Consider the following 16,653-nt stretch of genomic DNA (forward strand, 5'->3'; position numbering starts at 1 on the left):
AGTGGGCTGCCTTTTGTGGGGGCGCAGACCCTTTCTCTGTGGGCTGCCTTTTGTGGGGGCGCAGACCCTTTCTGAGTGGGCTGCCTTTTTGTGGGGGCGCAGACCCTTTCTGAGTGGGCTGCCTTTTGTGGGGGCGCAGACCCTTTCTGAGTGGGCTGCCTTTTTGTGGGGGCGCAGACCCTTTCTCTTGGGCTGCCCTTTTGTGGGGGCGCGGAAGCAGGGAAGTGGGTGGCCCAGGTGGTGAGGCTGGCAGACCGGCTGCCTCTGCCCTCAGTGGGGCCCCCGCCCCAGCGCCAGCTGGGGGGGGCACGGCCTGCCCAGCTCCTCTTTCCCAGGCCCTCTGCAGTGCCCTATCGATTGACAGAATCTACTGGAAGAGGAAACTGAGGATGGCAGCTTAGGTGACAGCTCAGTTTGCGTGACTGGGGGGTGACCTTTGCTGTGGCGTGTTGACATGTGACCTTGGGTTGGCTTGGCCAGCTCCAGACTAGGCCCCACCTGTGCAGCACTGGAGGGCCACTGACTGGCGGTGCCCGGCGCTGGGAGGGTCTGTCCCAGCTGGGCCCTTCCCAGAAATCCCTGTCCTCTTCCTGTCTCTGAAGAGGCCCCGGAGATTGAATTGAGGGGTGCTGGTGTAATCTCACACGATGGTAAACAAACACTTCCATGTGGGCTGCCAGGCCAGGCTCCGGCTCCACCATGAGAGACAGACGGTCCCTGCCTGGGGAGACCGCAGTGTGCTGAGCAGTGCGTGCTCATGACCAATGGGCTTCTGGCTCCGAGGCTGACGGGCATCTAGTCCCCAACTGGGCCACCCACGCGGCGCTGCACTGGAGGGGAACATGCCCGGGTCCATCGCCACAGGGTGCCGGCCTTGAGAGCCCAGCTCTGGAGTCCAGGCCCCGTCGCTGGACACAAGAGCCCAGGAGACAGGAGTCCAGAACTTGCCCAAGGTCACCAGTGCCCCCTGGGGCCTGAACTCAGGCCCAGGCGTGTCACCAGCGAGCCCGTGCTGGGCACACCGCGGGGCCTGTGGCCACGAGCAGTTTCCTGCGAAGGGTCACGCAGCACCTGGGGTGAGGAGCCGGGGTCCGGCAGGCCCCTGGTTTGTTCTGGTCCTTTCCCTCTGGTCCCCGCTGAGCTCGAGGGGACCCGCAGCGGGTGACCCGAGGGAGAGCACCCTCCACAGGCTGAGGGGCAGGCCCGGGGAGGCTTGTTATTTGAGCGAATGTCCAACTGCCCTGTGCAGAGAGCCTCTTGGGCGGGCGCTGGGGTCCCTGGCATCCCGGCCCAGCCTGGGTTTCCTTCCGGCCAGCACAGGCACCAGTGAGTTTTCGCACTGGCTCATCTTCCCCTTTCCCTCCCCCTCCTCACCCCCAGCTTTGAGAGGCAGGAGCCCCCCTGCCTCTGCCTCACTGGCTGAGACCCCAGAGCCAGAGGATGAGGCAACAGAGTACGTGCTGTGAGCTGTGCCGGTGGGCGCTGTGTGAGAGGGTGGCTGGATGCGGGGCGCCGGGGCCCCCCGGCCCCGGGGAGGCACAGCACTGGGCTGACCAGAGGTCGGGGATTTGCGTTGGGTTCTGCTGGCTCCGGGCCCTGGAAGTGGCGCTGGTGAGTGACCGGCTGTCCGTGGGCTCTGGCCGCGCTCCGGGCCGGGCCTCTCACTCGCTGTCCTGTTCAGCCCCTGCGGCTTCTCTGGGGTGTGTGGGGCCTGTGTTTTACTGCTTTCCGGTTACAGAAACAAGGCTGCGGGAGGTGACGGTTCATAGCAGAGTTGGGCTACGAACCCCAAGTTCACGTCCTCTCCTGGGACAGGAGAGCCCCTTGCTGGCGGCGCCCGCCTCTGCCTGCACGCTCCCGGGGCCGGGGGCCTCCCTGGGGCCCCCTCCTGCGCGGGGCGCCTGAGGTCCAAAGCCACGCCGAGGCCGTCTGCCCTCCGTGGGTGGCTGGGAGCTGGCTCCAGTCTGCTTTCTCCGGGCCTGAAATGCCCCGGCGTGTTTGGAAGAAGAGCGACTGCCCTGGGCGGCCCTGCCTGGCCCTTTCCAGCTTCATTCATCACTTCGTGTTAGGCCCAAGAGGTGGTTTCGTCAGCGTTGATCTGGACACGGAGTCAACGGTGTCCAGTAAGGGTGGGGGGGGCGGTCCACCCCCGTGGCGCTGGGAACCCTCCCCAGCCCCCCCGCGCTCGCCCACCGCGGGGTGTGGGTGTCGCTGACGATGTTTCTGATGAATTAACCTCTGAGGAATCAGGGCCAGAAATAACGGACCCGTGTGCCACCCGCCCGTCGTGAGCGAGCTGCTGCGGGCACCTGTCCTTCTCGTTCCCCTTTGCTGGCCCGCTCCTTGGCCATCAGAGAGCGGCCATCAGCTTAGTGGACACACCGTGGCCCCTGCGCTCGGGAAAGACCCACCCTCCGTGCCACGGAGCCCGGCGGGCCCTCGGGCAGCTGGTGTCCTGCTGCGCTGCGGATTCTACCTGGACCGCTCCGCCCTGGCGGCTCAGGCTCTGGGGTTCACGCCTGGCGTGGGGGGCGCTGCCGCCCGCCCACCTTACTGCCAGGAAGCCGCTTCAGAGGGGCAGTGCAGGCCCACGTCCTCCGGCCAGCGAGCGGGGCCTCGGCCTGGGCACCAGGGCGGCCGCCTGCCGCCGCCCCCCGCCCCGGCCGAGCTTCGAGCTTGTCCCTTGTCCTCTGCTCGAGCTCTCCCGGACCCTCCTCCTCCCTCCGCTGCGAGTTCCTCCTCAGGCCCAGGTGCCCCAGCCTGGCCCTGCGCCCGCCGGCCGCCCCTCCCCTGCGTTCCCATGGCCACGCCACTCCTGCCGGGCCGTGGTTTACGCCAGCCTCTCCCTCGCTCGTCTGGAGGCCCAGGGCCCACGGTGTGCTGAAGGACGGGGGGCAGCGTGAGCCCCAAGCCCCCGGGACTCTCGTCTGACCTTGGCCACCGGCGTGGCTGGCTCTGAGCTGCCTGCGGGCGCACGGGCCTCGTAGTGGCCGGCGGAGGTGCTGGCCACAGGCTGCTGAGGAGGGAGAGGCTGTCAGCCCCGTGCAGGGGGGAGGACCGCGGGGCTCCCGCCAGGCCCCCGAGGGCTGGGGTGCGGGGCCCAGCAGGAGTGTGCTCAGGCGGCGGGTCCCCTTCGGGCATCGGGCATCCGCTAGCCACCTGGGGCCCTTCTCTAGTCCTGTGACTCTTCGGGCTGGGGTGTGGCCTGGGCTGTGGCAGGCCATGGTGGGGGCCCCGGACGTGCCCGGGAGCACAAGTGCAGCCCAGGCAGCCCGGGCAGGTGGCTGCTGCCCGGGCACCGCCTCGCCCTCACCAGTCTGGGTCTGCCCCAGAGAGCAGGGAGAGCAGGGTCCTGGGCTCCCAGACAAGCAGGCTGTGGGCACGGGGCTGCTGCCAGGCGGGCCGAGAGGCTTTTGTTTCCTTCTGTTTCTGTCAAGCTGGGGATGAACTTCCCACGGGAGGCAGCCTCGAGGGGTAAGGGAAAGGGCATCCTCGGGGCGGGTCTCTGGCCTGCCTTTTTTGGGGAGTAGGTGTGGGGGCATTTCTCTGGCGTCCACTTGAGCCGCCTCCCTTGCCCCTCTCTCCTCGGGCCCTTCCGCCTCACAGCACACTTTCCCCAGGAGACCTGCGGCACTGGGCCTTGGTTAAACATTTGCTAACTGAGAAGAGCTTCAGCGGCGCCTTTATGAGGACTCCCGGGGGCTCCTCCGGGCCCCAAATGTGCTTTGGCAGTGGGGAGACCCAGGCAGCCTCTGCCCTCCTCAGCCCCTGGTGGCCTCCTGGGCCATGTGGGCCTCCGACTGGACGGCTCCGCCCCCTGGGGTCATTCATGTGGCACCTGCTTGTGGCCACCCAGCGGGGCCCGGCAGGAGCCCGGACGCTCTGGGGCTGTGGTGATGGGACGCAGGGCTCTGACTGTAGGTGCGGGCGGAGGTGGCATTTGAGCTGGAGGAAGAGGAGCAGGAGGGTGACGGCCGAGGGCCGGCTCTGGGAGCGAGGCCAGGCCAGAGGCCCAGGGCCCGAGCCAGTGTGCCCGTCTGGGCCCCGAAGTCCCCTGACTTCTTTGTCTCCCAGCCGGGCTCACGGGAGCGGGGCTCGGACCAGACCCCGCTGTGCCCCCTTCCCTCCCTCCCTCCCTCTGCCTAATGGAGGGTCTTGTCTCAGACACCTTCCCAGTCCAGCAGCCTGTTACCAGAGTGCACGTCTGACCCATTACGAGGGATGCCCGGGGGGGAGGGATGCCCGGGGCTGGGGTGCTGCCGGCACCAGAGGTTAGGGTAGCAGGTGTACCCCACCCCGGAGTTAGGTGGGGGAGGACTCTGACAGACTGTCCCCGTTATGGGGAGGAAACAAGAGGAAAAACAGGCAGGAAACAGGCCTGCAGGCGGTCTGAGCTCAGGGCTGTCCTGGCTGCAGGCTGCCTCCAGGCACACACGCTCCCTCCCGCGGCCAGAGGCGTGCTGGGAGCCCGGGATGCAGGCGAGAGCTAGGGTGGCTTCTGACCGCCCGCCAGCTGGGTGGGGAATGTCAGCGCATTCTGGGTGCTGGGGTGGGGCAGGAGGGAGGCCTCGGGTTGCGCCCTGGCTTTGCTTACCTGTGCCAAGCCGGGCCAGTCACTTCACCTCTCTGAGCCCAGCTCCTCCTCCACCAGAGGGATTGAACAATGGCTCCGGGAGGGCGAGTGGAAGAATGTTGATGATAATTGCTAACACCCTAGGAGCCTGGCCTGGCCTGGCACAGGTGCTAAGTGTTACCAGCATTAACTCATGCCCCATTATTATGATAATTATATGCAAATGACTGTAAAATGTCCTGATGGACTAGATGCTTGTACAGGGCCTGGAAGGCTGGCTAAGATTTCCAGCTCCAGCCTGAGGGCTCAGCCTGGGTGTGAGCTGGTGGGAAGGAGCCAGGGGTCCGAAGGGCTGCGGACCCCAGAGCCCGCGGAGGCTGAGAGCTGGGTGGTGGGTGAGCGCACAGCCGTGGTCCCGTCCAGGCCCAGCTTGGATCCTGCCTCCGGCACCTGACAGCTGCTGACCTTGGACAGTGGGGGCCTTCCAGCTGCTGGCGATGCCTGGGCCCCCTCCTGGGCAGTGGTCAGGGCTGTGTCCAAGCAGCTAACGCCCGCACAGAGGCGTGTGTGGATAGGGCAGGGCCGTGACAGCTGTTGATGCTGGACAGGCCTTCACCCCGCATTTCAAGTCCTCCTCTGTCACCGAGTTAACGGCGGGTCATCCTGGGGGGGTTGTTTTGATCTCCCACAAAAAGTCTCTGGCACAGAGCTGAACACAGGGACAGGTGGCCATCAGTATCAGGCCTGACACGCTGTGGCCGCTGTATTTTGGGGAGAGGGTTCCTTATTAATAACTGGCCCCGGGGAGGAGACGGCCCAGCCGAAGGCCCTTGGGCACCTGAGGCCAGTGAGAGGGAGGCCTTGTGGGGGCAGCTACCTCCCCAGGAAGAGGGGGGCACATTCTCTCCCGGAACCTGGCCCGGGCCTGGGACGGGCACAAGTCTCCCCTGCCGTGGGGAGGCCTCTCAGGGTGTGTGGGAAGTGTGTGTGTGGGGGGGTGGCTCCCTGCCAGGGGCGGCCCTCCCCGAGATCGCTGCCTCTGGCCTGGGTTTCCTTCCCGCTCAACGTGTCTGTCCCTGTCCCTGATGTGGTGGGTGGTGTTTGGGGGCGCCAGACAGGGGCAGCCTTTGTCCATGGCTCCATCAGGGGCTGGGGGGCTGAGTGGGGCAGCTCCAGCCCAAGCACTTCGGGGGTGGGGGAGGCACAGCAGTGTGGACAGAGAGTGCAGACCCAGGGCAGGGACCCCGCAGGGACTGGGCAGTCTGGGGGCCTCCATGTTTTCCCCAGAGTCATTGAGCTGGGAGGTTCGGGGTGAGAATTCATGGCAGAAAGATGCCCGTGGAGACCGCGTGGAAGGCCTGGGGGAGCCCGGAGCGGAGGGTAGAAGTTCGGAGTCTGAGGCAGGGGTCCAGGGAGCTCTCTGAGCTGAACCGCACTGGCCTCTGGCCGGCCCCTGCCCAGCTCAGCTGCCCAGCTCACCCTGACGGCCTTGCCCAGAGAGAAGGGCACTGCCAGGCTGGCTGCCTCTTGGGGCCAGAAGTGGGGCATTGCTAGGCCTGTGCTCTGAGCAAGGGGTGACCCTGGGCCAGTCCTTTGCCCTCTGTGTCCCCCTGTCTGGACAGAGGCTGGCCAGGGGGCACGCAGCTGCTCCAGCCCTCCGGGCTCAGGCCGCAGGATGCCGCTGCCCTCTCGGGTCCTCTCTCGGGCGGGCTGCCAGCCCCCTGCCCCGCTGCCCGGGAGCCCGTCATTACCCCTCCTCCCGCTCCCCTGATTACAGGTCCCGGGCGGGATCTGTGTCAGCTTTCCTGACTTCGGCCACCCACGGGGCTGCTGCTGCTGACTGTCCCAGGGACCGGCTGTTCAGAGGCGGCGTGACGGACTTGCCCAGTCTGGTCCTCGGCTAGGCTCCGACGGTCTCAGGTCTGCTTCTTTGCCAGCGTGTCCTGGAGCGTCACTTACCCTCTCTGAGTCTGTGTCTCCCTCTGGGAAGTGGGGACCATGCCTGACATGACGCATGCTCACGGGTGGCCCGTCTGTGACGTTCTGAGCCGAAGGCCGTTGCTGTTATGCTGCTAGTGATAACGGGTGAAGCCGAAAGGCCCTGAGCTAGGCAGGCGCTGGAGACCTGGCAGGCCAAGCCAGCGCTGTCTGCCAGATGTGCTGTGTGACCCTGCGATGGTGTCACCGCCTCTCTGGACCTCCAGAGAGGTCTCTCAGGCGCGTGATGGAGGAGGTGATGGAGATGGTGGTCCTTGGGACAGCTTTACCATACAAGGGACACTGAGTTCTCTGCTGTTCTTTGACTCTGGGGTGGATGGGGCTGGTGTCCCATCTGCCTCCCCCAGCTCCCCACCTGGGGCCTGCTCTCCCCACTGCTGGGGAACTGGGCAGGCAGGTTCTGGGCCTGCCCCACCCTAGAGTGCTGCCTACCTGGTTTCAGTCTGCAAATCTCTCAGCTGCAGTCTGGCTGGGCCTCCCGTGAGTGGGGTGTGTCCCTGGAGCCCACTGGAGGGACCGGACACGCTGGGAGCTGGCCTGGCACGGTGCCCTCAGCACCCGCCTCGCCAGGCTGGGACCAGCATGGGGCCCCCGAGGCTACACAAGGCCACCCTTGTCCTGGTGTCCCACCGTCCTGTCTCAGCTACCCCACTGCTGATGGGCTTGGCGGGGACCTCAGCTCTCTGCGCTCTGCCCACCCACAGCCACCCGCCTGCCCCAGGTGACCGAGCTGGGTTGGGAGGCTGGGGCAGGGCCAGGAAGCTCCTTGGCCCAGCACTTGAGGCCCTCGGGGCTCCCTTTCCAGGTCCATTGTCTGAGGACCCGTGCACGTCTTCCTCCCACCCTCAGCTCAGAAAGGCCCTTCTCGCGAGCCTCAAGTTCCCCATCTGCACAATGGGCCCAGCCTGCCAGCCCCCCTAGAGTCTACAGGGGATTTCAGGTCACCTTGAGGTCACCCCGGGACCCTGCCCAGCCCCCGTGATCTGAACTTGCGGGGGAAAGGCGAGGACGGGAAGGGAACACTCGTGCAGGAAGTAGCGTGACCCTTAACGGTCTGGAAAATCAGACACCAGCGTCCTTCCTGCTGCCTTGGCTGCTGTGGTCTGGGCATGAGCTGGGCTGGGGGCTGGACCTCTGACTGGAGGCCCTTTCCCTGGGTCGGAGGAGCCTGGACAGGGGCCCCTTAGTGATGGGCCTTTTCCTTGCCAGCACTTAACACGCGGTAGCTCACTGATCTTATAATCCAACGGGCAGAAACTGTTGTGCTCTTTTGCTGGACAGGAAACTGAGTCTCAGAGGGGCAGAGCCCGGCCAAGGCCACACCTGGTGGGTGGTGCAGAGCCCAGAGCCCGTGTGCCCGGTGGGAATGGTGCCGAGGCCTGTGCCCGCCGCCTGCCCCGCCCCCCGTCCAGCTCGAGGGGGTCGGGTCAGCCCTGGCTCAGCACTGACTCACAAGCAGCTCAGGGGCAGGGCTGAGCCCCACATCCGGTCAGCTCCTGGGGCCAGGGCAGCCCTGATTAGATCATCCTTTGAGATTTTAGATCTGCTGAGCCAACAGGGACCCACCCACCCACTTCCCAGGTAGGAAAATTGAGGTGCAGAGCAGGTGGGTGAGTGAGGTCTGGTGGGTGTGGCGGGCCCCTGGCGGCTCTGCCCAGAAGAGGGTGAGAGGCTGAAGAACCCCCTTCAGCCCTGGCCCTGACTGTCCCCGTCCTGTGACCTCAGGGCTGTGTGTCCCCTCGCCGAGCCACGGTCCCCTCAGGAGTAAAGTGGGGAACAACAGCGCCTCTTGCGTTTGCGTGAGCATTGGGGCTCGGTGGGGAGACACGGGGGCTTCGTGTGCAGTGAGGAGCGTGGGGGACCCTCAGGGTCACCTCTGTTAGTCCAAGGGTGCAGCCCTTAGAGGCCACAGCCGTCCGGGGCAGAACCCCTAAGCCCCAGAGACAGACGCAGGCGCCCTCACCGGCCAGCCGGCGTGGCCGAGGCAGACGTGACTGGAGCGTGTGGGGGCGTGTGCGTGTGCTCCCGGGTGGGGGCCTCTGGGCCACAGGTAGCCCAGCACCCTCACGGCTGGAGGTGGCGGCCCCAGCTGGGTGGTGGCCCCTGAGCTCCCAGCATGGGGGGACAGAAGATGGGGTCCCTCAGCTCCACCCCACTGCGCTCGGGTGGCCCTCTTGGGCTAAGAAGGGGATGGGGGTCCCCTTCCTGCAAAACCCCATGTCTGTGTTCAGTGGGCTTCTTTGGCTGATGGGAAACGCCCCTTGGGGTCTGCGCTCCCTGGGGCGGTGTCTGAGGGGAGGTTCCTCCTGCCTTCCCTCTGGGGCAATTTGCAGAAGCTGGAGTGTGTGGCAGGCTGTGCCCCGCGCCCGCGCCCACACCGGTGGAGGGGCGAGGAGTGGGGAGCGGGGAGAGGGCGGGCTCCGGCACCCACAGAGGCTGCGCTGTGCTTGAGGGGCCCCCAGCCGGGCCTGGCTCCTCCACACCGCCCCCCGCCGAGCCCTGGCCTCACGGGGTCCTTCCGTGCGTCACCCCAGGACTGCGGACGGCCCACCTGTTGTCACTGTGCATTTTGGGGCTCTCACCCTGGCTTTTCCCCCAAATCGTTACTGGATTGATGGCTGTTATGCTTCCCGTGAGCCTGCAGTCTGGCTGTGTCAGCTCACGGGCTGGGAGCTCCCGGCCCCGCCCAGCAGCCCGCAGGCCTGTTGTGCCCATTTCGCAAACAAGGGCAGGAGCCGAGGCAGCCACTGGGCTGGGCCACACCTGCACCCTGCTCCTCACCTGGAGCTAGAGCCCAGGGCTGGAGGCTCCTGCCCGCACCTGGGGTCCACCCCACCCTCATTTGGAGGGAGGGGGCTCCCGTGGGGCCGGTGGGCAGGGCGCAGAGCCAGGGCCGGGGGTCAGCCGACCGCTGCCTGGACCCTGACGTCCCCCCGCTGGCTGTGTGACCCCAGGTGAACCCCATGCTCGGGCTCAGAGGCCCCTTTGCGGTAGTGAACCTCTGCTGGAGACCCCAAAGCCGAGGCACGTGGCGTCTCAGAGCGGCCCGAGGACCCCACTCGGGCACCAGCGGGCACAGTGGCACCCAGCCGGAACCTCTCTGGCAGCTGAGGGAGGGCGGCTCTTGGGGGGCAGGAGGGAAAGCAGGCCGAGCAGCGCCTGCGGGAGGGGGCTGTGGGGGCCGAGGTGGAGGGGAGGGGGCTCAGCGGGGGGTGGCCTCCGCGGGTGGTGGGGGGAAGTGGGTGAGCAGCACCTGCAGGAGGGGGCTGTGGGGGCCTTGAGGCCCGGTCCAGCCTTTGCCATCGGGGAGCCCCCTGGGTCCTCTAGCGCCATCTGTGGAGGCTGCTGGGTCACCCCAAGCAGGGCTTCTCCCCGTGAGTCTTTCGGGGATCGCTCCCTGCCTGCCTCACGGGGTCCCGGAGCCCCCACTCCTAGGCCCCTCTCCGTACCTGAGCTCCCTGCTCTGCTTCCAGCCGCCTCCTGCCCGCGCAGGCTGCCCGCACTCACTGGGCCGCCCTCTGCCAGAGCCGACCACAGCCTGTTCTCCCGCCAGCTCTGCCTGGACGCCAAAATTGGGCCGAGCATAACCAGTAGGACCCTGCTCTTCATTCCGAACCCCTGGAGGTGCCACCCCGCCCCCGCCGGGAGCTCGCCTGCCCTGGGGCTGACTGGAGAGGGCACCCGGGAACCGCGGGGAGCAGAGCAAGGCCCCACCTCCCACTGCAGACACCAGCACCCTCCCCTCCCGCCTTTGCGGTATGAGCCGGGAGGTGAGGCCGGCCGAGGGGACCTCCCCCACTGTCCCGAGGGGAGCCCCCAGGGTCCCATTGTTCGAAGGCAGCCCCAGATCCACGCAGCCCTTGAGCTTGAGTTGCCAGGCGCACCTGTAATGCAACTGGGGGTGCAGCGGTTTGGTTTAAGGGTGCCAGGCACATGGGCTCCCTTGTCTGCCCCTCCATTCATCGAGGTGCGCCCCTCTGCTGGGTAACTGCTCGCCCAGGCCTCGTGCCTCAGCTCCGGACCTGGCCTGTACCCTGCAGCCCAGTCGAGAGGACCAGGAGGCGCTCACCCTGCCCGACCCGCCCACACCTCCCGGCCCTCCTGTCCAGCCTGCCGGCCTGCTCCTGCTTCCGCCTGGGCCACCTTGCTGTGGTCCTCACTTCCTCGGCCTCCCTAACTTCCTCTCAGCCCGTAGCTCCGCCAGACTTTGGCCTCCACACCCCGATGGGGTGGCGACAGGCCCTCCCCCCGTCCACCCCGCCGACCTCTGCTCCCTGCCTGGACATTGGGCGCGGGCTTCACTGACCGGCAGCCGCGAGGTGCTGTGGTGCAGGCCGGCCAGGTCCGAGTTCTCCACAGGATGGCGTCTTCTGCCCAGCCTGGCTCCCGGGGGCCAGGGCAGCAGATTCCGGCCTCGGGGTGATACTGGTCTGGCTGAGGCCAGCCCATCCTGCGCCCCAGAGTGCTGCTCGGAGCAGAACCCCAAACTGAGGCCGTGTGGCCCAGTGGCTGTGAACCTGGCTCCCCACCCTGCACCCACGAACCTCCTGCCTAAAACGGGGGAAACGACCTCGCCGAGTCCTGAGGGTTTTCGCAAAGCTTCCTTGGGCCTGTGCCCAGCACTGGCTCGCTCAGCTTTGACCCCCCGAAGGGCGGCAGTGAGGGGGTGGCCACAGGCCCCTCCACAGTGGCGTCACCTCTCGTCCTGTTTCCTTCATTTGGCCCCAGCTCACCCCCATCTCTCCTGATGCTCCCCGTCCTGTCTCATTTTCTTTCTTTTTTAAAAACAGACTTATTTATAAGCCCTCCCTGACGACGCAAAGGGTTAGGCACAGCCCCGTGAAGCTGTCTGCAGCCCCAGTTTGATCTCTGATCCCCAGCCAGGGAGTGACCCACTCTGTCTGGTGAATCCTCTCACACCGCCCCAGCACTTCTGAACTGGCCAGAGGTGTTGGGGGTGTGTGTGAGAGGATTCACCTGAGTGGGGAGCAGAACAGGTGGATTTACTGAAACACTGAGGGGAGCAGCGAGGAGACAGGAGAGGTCTGCTGTACCCTGGGGGTCCCTCCCTGGCCGGGGATCGAACTCGTGCCGCGGTGGCTGTGGACAGCTTCACGGTGCTGTGCCGTGCCTCCTCATTTCCCAAAATAACCCCTGTGGTCTTTGAGAGAATTCTAGCTGTGTACGGCTTTTAAAAAAAAATAGGCCCTCAAAGCAAATTCCTCATTTGTTCTCCCCTTCCTCCCCGCAGATAGGAATCTGGACAGACATGACCTCACTCCTGGGGAGGGGCGCGCAGGCAGGGTCTGGGCAGAGGGGCCAGCGCTGAACTGTCCCGGGCAGTGCAGGGAGTGGCCTGCGGCCTCATGCGGCGAGCAGCTGATGCCTTCACTCTTCTTCCCAGCGGCCTCCTGCTGGCTGGCTCGCCCCGGCGCCGTTTGCTGTGTGACCTTGTGCGGGACTTACCCTCTCTGGGTCATTTCCCTCTGCTAACATGGGGGTGGTGCAGCCCCGCTGCGCAGAATTATTCAGAAGATTAAGGGAAAAGCTGTGCAAGCTGGGTGCCGTCTGTACCCAGAGACCAATCTCGGGGGAGCGGTGGGAGGTCGGGGACAGCACCCCACCCACCCCTTCTTGAGGAAGGTGCAGGGCTTTGGAATCTGGAGTCTGAGCCTGTCGGAGCCACGGGCCTGCCATGGTCGAGCTCCGTCCCCTGCGTGCAGGGGAAACTGAGGCCTAGAAGGGAGCGGCACAGACCAGGGCTTCTCCTGAGGGGCCTCATCACGGCTCGTGACCGCCCTGGGCCTCCGTCTCTTCACCTGCACTAGCGTCATGCAGGCGGCATGGGGCCTGTGCCGTGCGGGGCCTGCGTGGCCGCGCCGTGGCCGTGCCGTGGCCGCGCCCTCACCTCTCGGCTCGGAAACCGCCTTGGCAGAAGAGAGCACCCGCTGGCGACAGCAAAGCTCAGCACCCTGCTGGATGCGTTAATCCTAGGATATTTATTTCTTCATGGTGAAAAGAAACAAGCTTGTGAGATAATTCAAATGCTCTAAGCGTGAATCAAGCCGAAAATGAAACGCTCTCTGCCTGGAGGACCACCCTGAATGTTCTGGGGTGCTCCTGGCTGCTCTGGGGTGCTCCCTGCCACCCTTCCCGCATGGTTTCTGTGCATAAGTCCCTGAGTCACTGGGGGGCGGTGACATTCAAGGGCGAGTCTGGAAGCCGCGTTTCTGCAGGGTTTACTGCAGCGGGGTGCGGAGACTGCCCCAGGGGGCCTGCACCCGCCCATCCCTCCATCTTACTGTTGCAGCGGGGTCGGGACAGGGTGTTGGCCACACACACAGGGACAGGTTTCCTCTGGTTCCCTCTGGGCCTTTGTTTCCGAGGCTCCCCTGTGAGCCTCTCGGGCCGTGAGCCCCGCGGCACGACAGGTGTGAACACCCCGAGGTCTCACCCAGCCGCCAGCACCCTCAGAAAGGCGCCCCGATTCCAGCCCAGGCACAGCCCTGCCCTCCACACCCCGGGGGCTCCCTCATGGCAACGGCTCTTGGCTCCCCTGGCCCTGAGGACTGGGGACCAGGGGCAGGGCCTGGCAGACCAACACTATCTGTTGGACCCCTGCTGGGCTCCTGTCCAGGGGCCCCAGGTGCATGGTGAAGGCGGGGAGCCCGCGCGCGGTTTTACAGGTGGGAATTTGGGGCCCTGCAGGCAGGTGGCCGCAGTTGGGAGCTGCCCAGCTCACGTCCTGTTTGTCCTTGCCTGGCAGAGAAAACCGGGAAGATCCTGACGGACTTCCTGCGCTTCTACGAAGACCAGTATGGCGTCGCCCTCTTCAACAGCATGCGGCACGAGATCGAGGGCCTGGGGGCGCCGCAGCCCCAGCTGCTCTGGCGCAAGGTGAGAGCGGCGGGGGTGGGGGTGGGGGTGGGGCCCGTGGCCTGCGTGAGTGGTCCCTGCGCCCGGTCGCTGTCCTGGTGGGTCCCTAGCTTCTGAGCAGGTGGCCAGCCTGGCGAGGCTTCCTGGAGCCGGCTGGTCTCACTGAGGCCACCAGCAGGCCCCCGCGGGGCATGCGGGAGGGGACAAGTCAGGTGCCCGTTATTAGGTGCAGGGCGGTGTTTGCCCTGTAGATACTTGTTGAGCTGCCTGGCTGCAGCCGGGGGGTCAGCACAGGCCAGTGGGGAGGAGGCCAGGCCTGGGTGGTGGGACAGGCCGGGGCGGGGGTGCCGCAGGTCTCCCTGGCACCCAGGCCGTGAGGCAGCCCTTGCTCCTCTGGGGTGCAGCAGGAGCCCCAGTGCACTGGTGCTGGCCGTTCCCTTCCATGACCTCCACCCTCTGCGGCCTGGATGGGTGGCAGAGGGCAGGGGGCCGTGAGGAAGGTGCCGGCCCCTGGGTGGCCGCGGGCAGCCTGGAGGCGCCTGGCTCCTGCCTGGGGCCCCGTCGGGTGCCACCAGCTCCCCCTCCAGGACCCTGACAGGTCCCCGCTCTTGGAAAGTGGGGCCTGAGCCAGGTCAGGCAGGCCCCGCGGCCCGAGCTCGGGCCACGTGGCCGGTCCCGCGGGCTGTGAGCTTGCCGGTGCCCTCGCCAGCACGCGGGGCGGGCGGCAGCAGGCAGAGCGGAGCTCTGGCCCACTCTTAGTCAGCGAGGGCAGCCGGGTCGGACTTCAGCCTCCTGTGCGGGGCGTGGTGAGGACGGCTGTGTGTGCTGCGCTGAGGGCCTGGGGCCGGGAGGGTGCGAGTCCTGACTTCGGGTGGCCTCTGGCATGTGGGGTGCCGAGCCTGTTTCTCTGTGAAGTGACCTCAGAGGGAGGGGTTACCTGGGCCGAGCAGGCAGGGTGGCGTGCTCAAGGAGGGTGGGGGCTCCCTGGGCCCCTGGAGGCGGATGGGGTCGGGTCTGGGTAGGGCTCTCGGGGAGGGGTGCTGTGGGCATCGTGGAGGAGGCGGCAGCAAGGGAGGAGCCCGAGAAACCACAGGCTGGGAGGGCTGAGGTGCTTCCGTGGTCTCCCCCCTCACCCCAAGTCAGGTGGCTGAAGGGGTGGGGGTTAGCAGGAGCCAAGGGCGGTGTCGGAACGGCACCTGCTGGAGCTGGTGTCCAGCAGGCTCGTCACCCTCCGCCCCCCCCCCCCAGGAGCGGGCCAGGGGCTGGGCCGAGGCCCCCAGTCTGCCCGAGAGAGGAAGCCAGGCCGGCGGCAGTCGGGGCTCCCGCTGTCGGTCAGAACCTGGGCCTGGGCACTGCGCCTGCTGGCCTGGGCGAGTCCTTCTCACCAGACGGGGGCACCCTGGCCCCATGTACCATTCGGGAAACTGAGTCATGACACTGAGGAGCGAATGTGACGTCCTGTGGTAGGAAACCATGTCACTATCACCGCACTGACTGCCGGTAACTGACAAAGCAGCTCCTCGTGCGCAGTACCTGGCTCCCCGAGACCCCACTCTGGCCGCGTCACCCCCAGATGTGGGCGGGGGCCGCAGGGGTGCACTCGGGTCCAGGCTCCCTCCTGGGGTGCTGGTGGGAACAGGGCCTGCCCCAACCCTGCCCTACCCCAGTTTCTCAGCGCTGCTCCTCCGAGGGCTCTTGGGGTGCAGACTCTGCCCCGGGCTGGTGGGCTCCCTGTCATTTCCTGGGGACCTTTCAGAGCAATCGAGACTGCTTTTGTCTTAAAAATAAAACCCCAACTGGCAGCCAACCACGCTTACTGCTGCGGCCCCAGGATCTGGGGGGTAGGGGGTGCTGAGAAGACTGGCCTGGGGGGGCCCTGAGGGGCTCCCACCCCGGGCAGGTGGAGAAAGCAAATGGCCTCCCGGGGTGTGGCAGCTGCCTGCTCCTTTCTGGAAAAGAGGGGGGCTCTAGAGCTGGTTGAGAGTAAGCTCCGGTCTAAATATAGACCACCCAGGGCAGCCGCTTGCCCACTGGGGGCTGGGGGCCTTTCTCTTTTCCTGTAAATATTTTTGTCCCTGGTCGGAAGCAGGACTGCGGCCTATTGTTTTAGTACAATGGGCCCTCTTTTTCCAAGAGTGTTTTGGCATTTCCCCTGGAGGAGTCTGGAGGTGGATGGGAAAGGGGCTCCCTGGGACGGCCTGGGGCGGCTGAGGAGGGCCCCTGGCCCTGACCGCGGGAGGCAGACTCAGGCCAGGCCAGGATGCCGGGAAGGGCTCCGCCCCCCAGTCATCCTTTCTCCTCTCACCACACACCATGCGTGTTTCCTTTTGCAAAAGACACCGTATCTCTCGTAGAACAGACAGAACCTCCGAGAGGCAGGAACCTGGACCCCGATTCCTCGCGGGCAGGAGTAGGCCTGCCCCCTGCCGCCTCCCGAGCGTCCTCTCCCGAGGCTTCCCGGTGCTTGTCCACTCAGGAAGGTCCCGGGGCGGCCGCCCCTTCCGCTCCCGAACAAGGCCAGCCTGGTGCCGGGATGGACAGGAAGGCTGTGCTCTGCTGGCCCCTGGCTGGGGCTCAGGCCCCGACGTCCCCGCTGTCCCTCCCAGGCCCGGGAAGGCCCCTCATGCCAGAGCAACCCTTTCCTCATCTGCCCAGCGGGCGCGATGCTGCCTGGACGGCCTTCAGGAGGCCCCGGGCGTGGGACCGCGAGTGGCCCCGGGCGCAGGCCAGGCCGCCGGGCAGTGGGCCACCCTCACCCCCGGCCCTACCTTAGGTCCCACTGGAGGAGCGCATCATCTTCTCGGGGAACCTCTTCCAGTACCAGGAAGACAACAAGAAGTGGAGGAACCGCTTCAGCCTCGTGCCCCACAACTACGGGCTGGTGCTGTACGAGAACAAAGTGGTGAGGCCCTCCCCCGCTTCTATGCCACCCACCGGCCCCCCACTCTGAACCCCAGACTCCGCACCCCCCAGCCCCCCGCGGCATCTCCCTAGGCCAAACCAGAGCCCCCCATCCGCCCCAAACCTGCTCTCCCTGCCCCCACTCGATGGCCCTCACCCACACAGGTGTCCTGCTCACAGCGGCCGCCTTCACTTTGCCCATCACCTCATGGGTGGCCTCTGGCATGTGGGGTGCCGAGCCTGTTTCTCTGTGAAGTGACCTCAGAGGGAGGGGTTACCTGGGCCGAGCAGGCAGGGTGGCGTGC

At 66.3% G+C, this 16,653-nt stretch overlaps 1 protein-coding gene across 1 annotated transcript in view; it reads left to right on the plus strand.

Moving 5' to 3' along the window:
- Positions 1-16,653, plus strand: part of FAM129B (family with sequence similarity 129, member B) — a 44,839-nt gene that overhangs the window by 14,149 nt on the left and 14,037 nt on the right. The window contains exons 2-3 of the mRNA XM_012721209.1: positions 13,338-13,468; positions 16,221-16,349. Of these exons, the coding sequence (XP_012576663.1) occupies positions 13,338-13,468; positions 16,221-16,349 (260 nt within the window). The remainder of the gene's footprint in view (positions 1-13,337; positions 13,469-16,220; positions 16,350-16,653) is intronic.

This window comes from Condylura cristata, unplaced genomic scaffold, assembly GCF_000260355.1.
Source record: "Condylura cristata isolate star-nosed mole 26May11 unplaced genomic scaffold, ConCri1.0 scaffold00006, whole genome shotgun sequence".
NCBI lineage: Eukaryota > Metazoa > Chordata > Mammalia > Eulipotyphla > Talpidae > Condylura > Condylura cristata.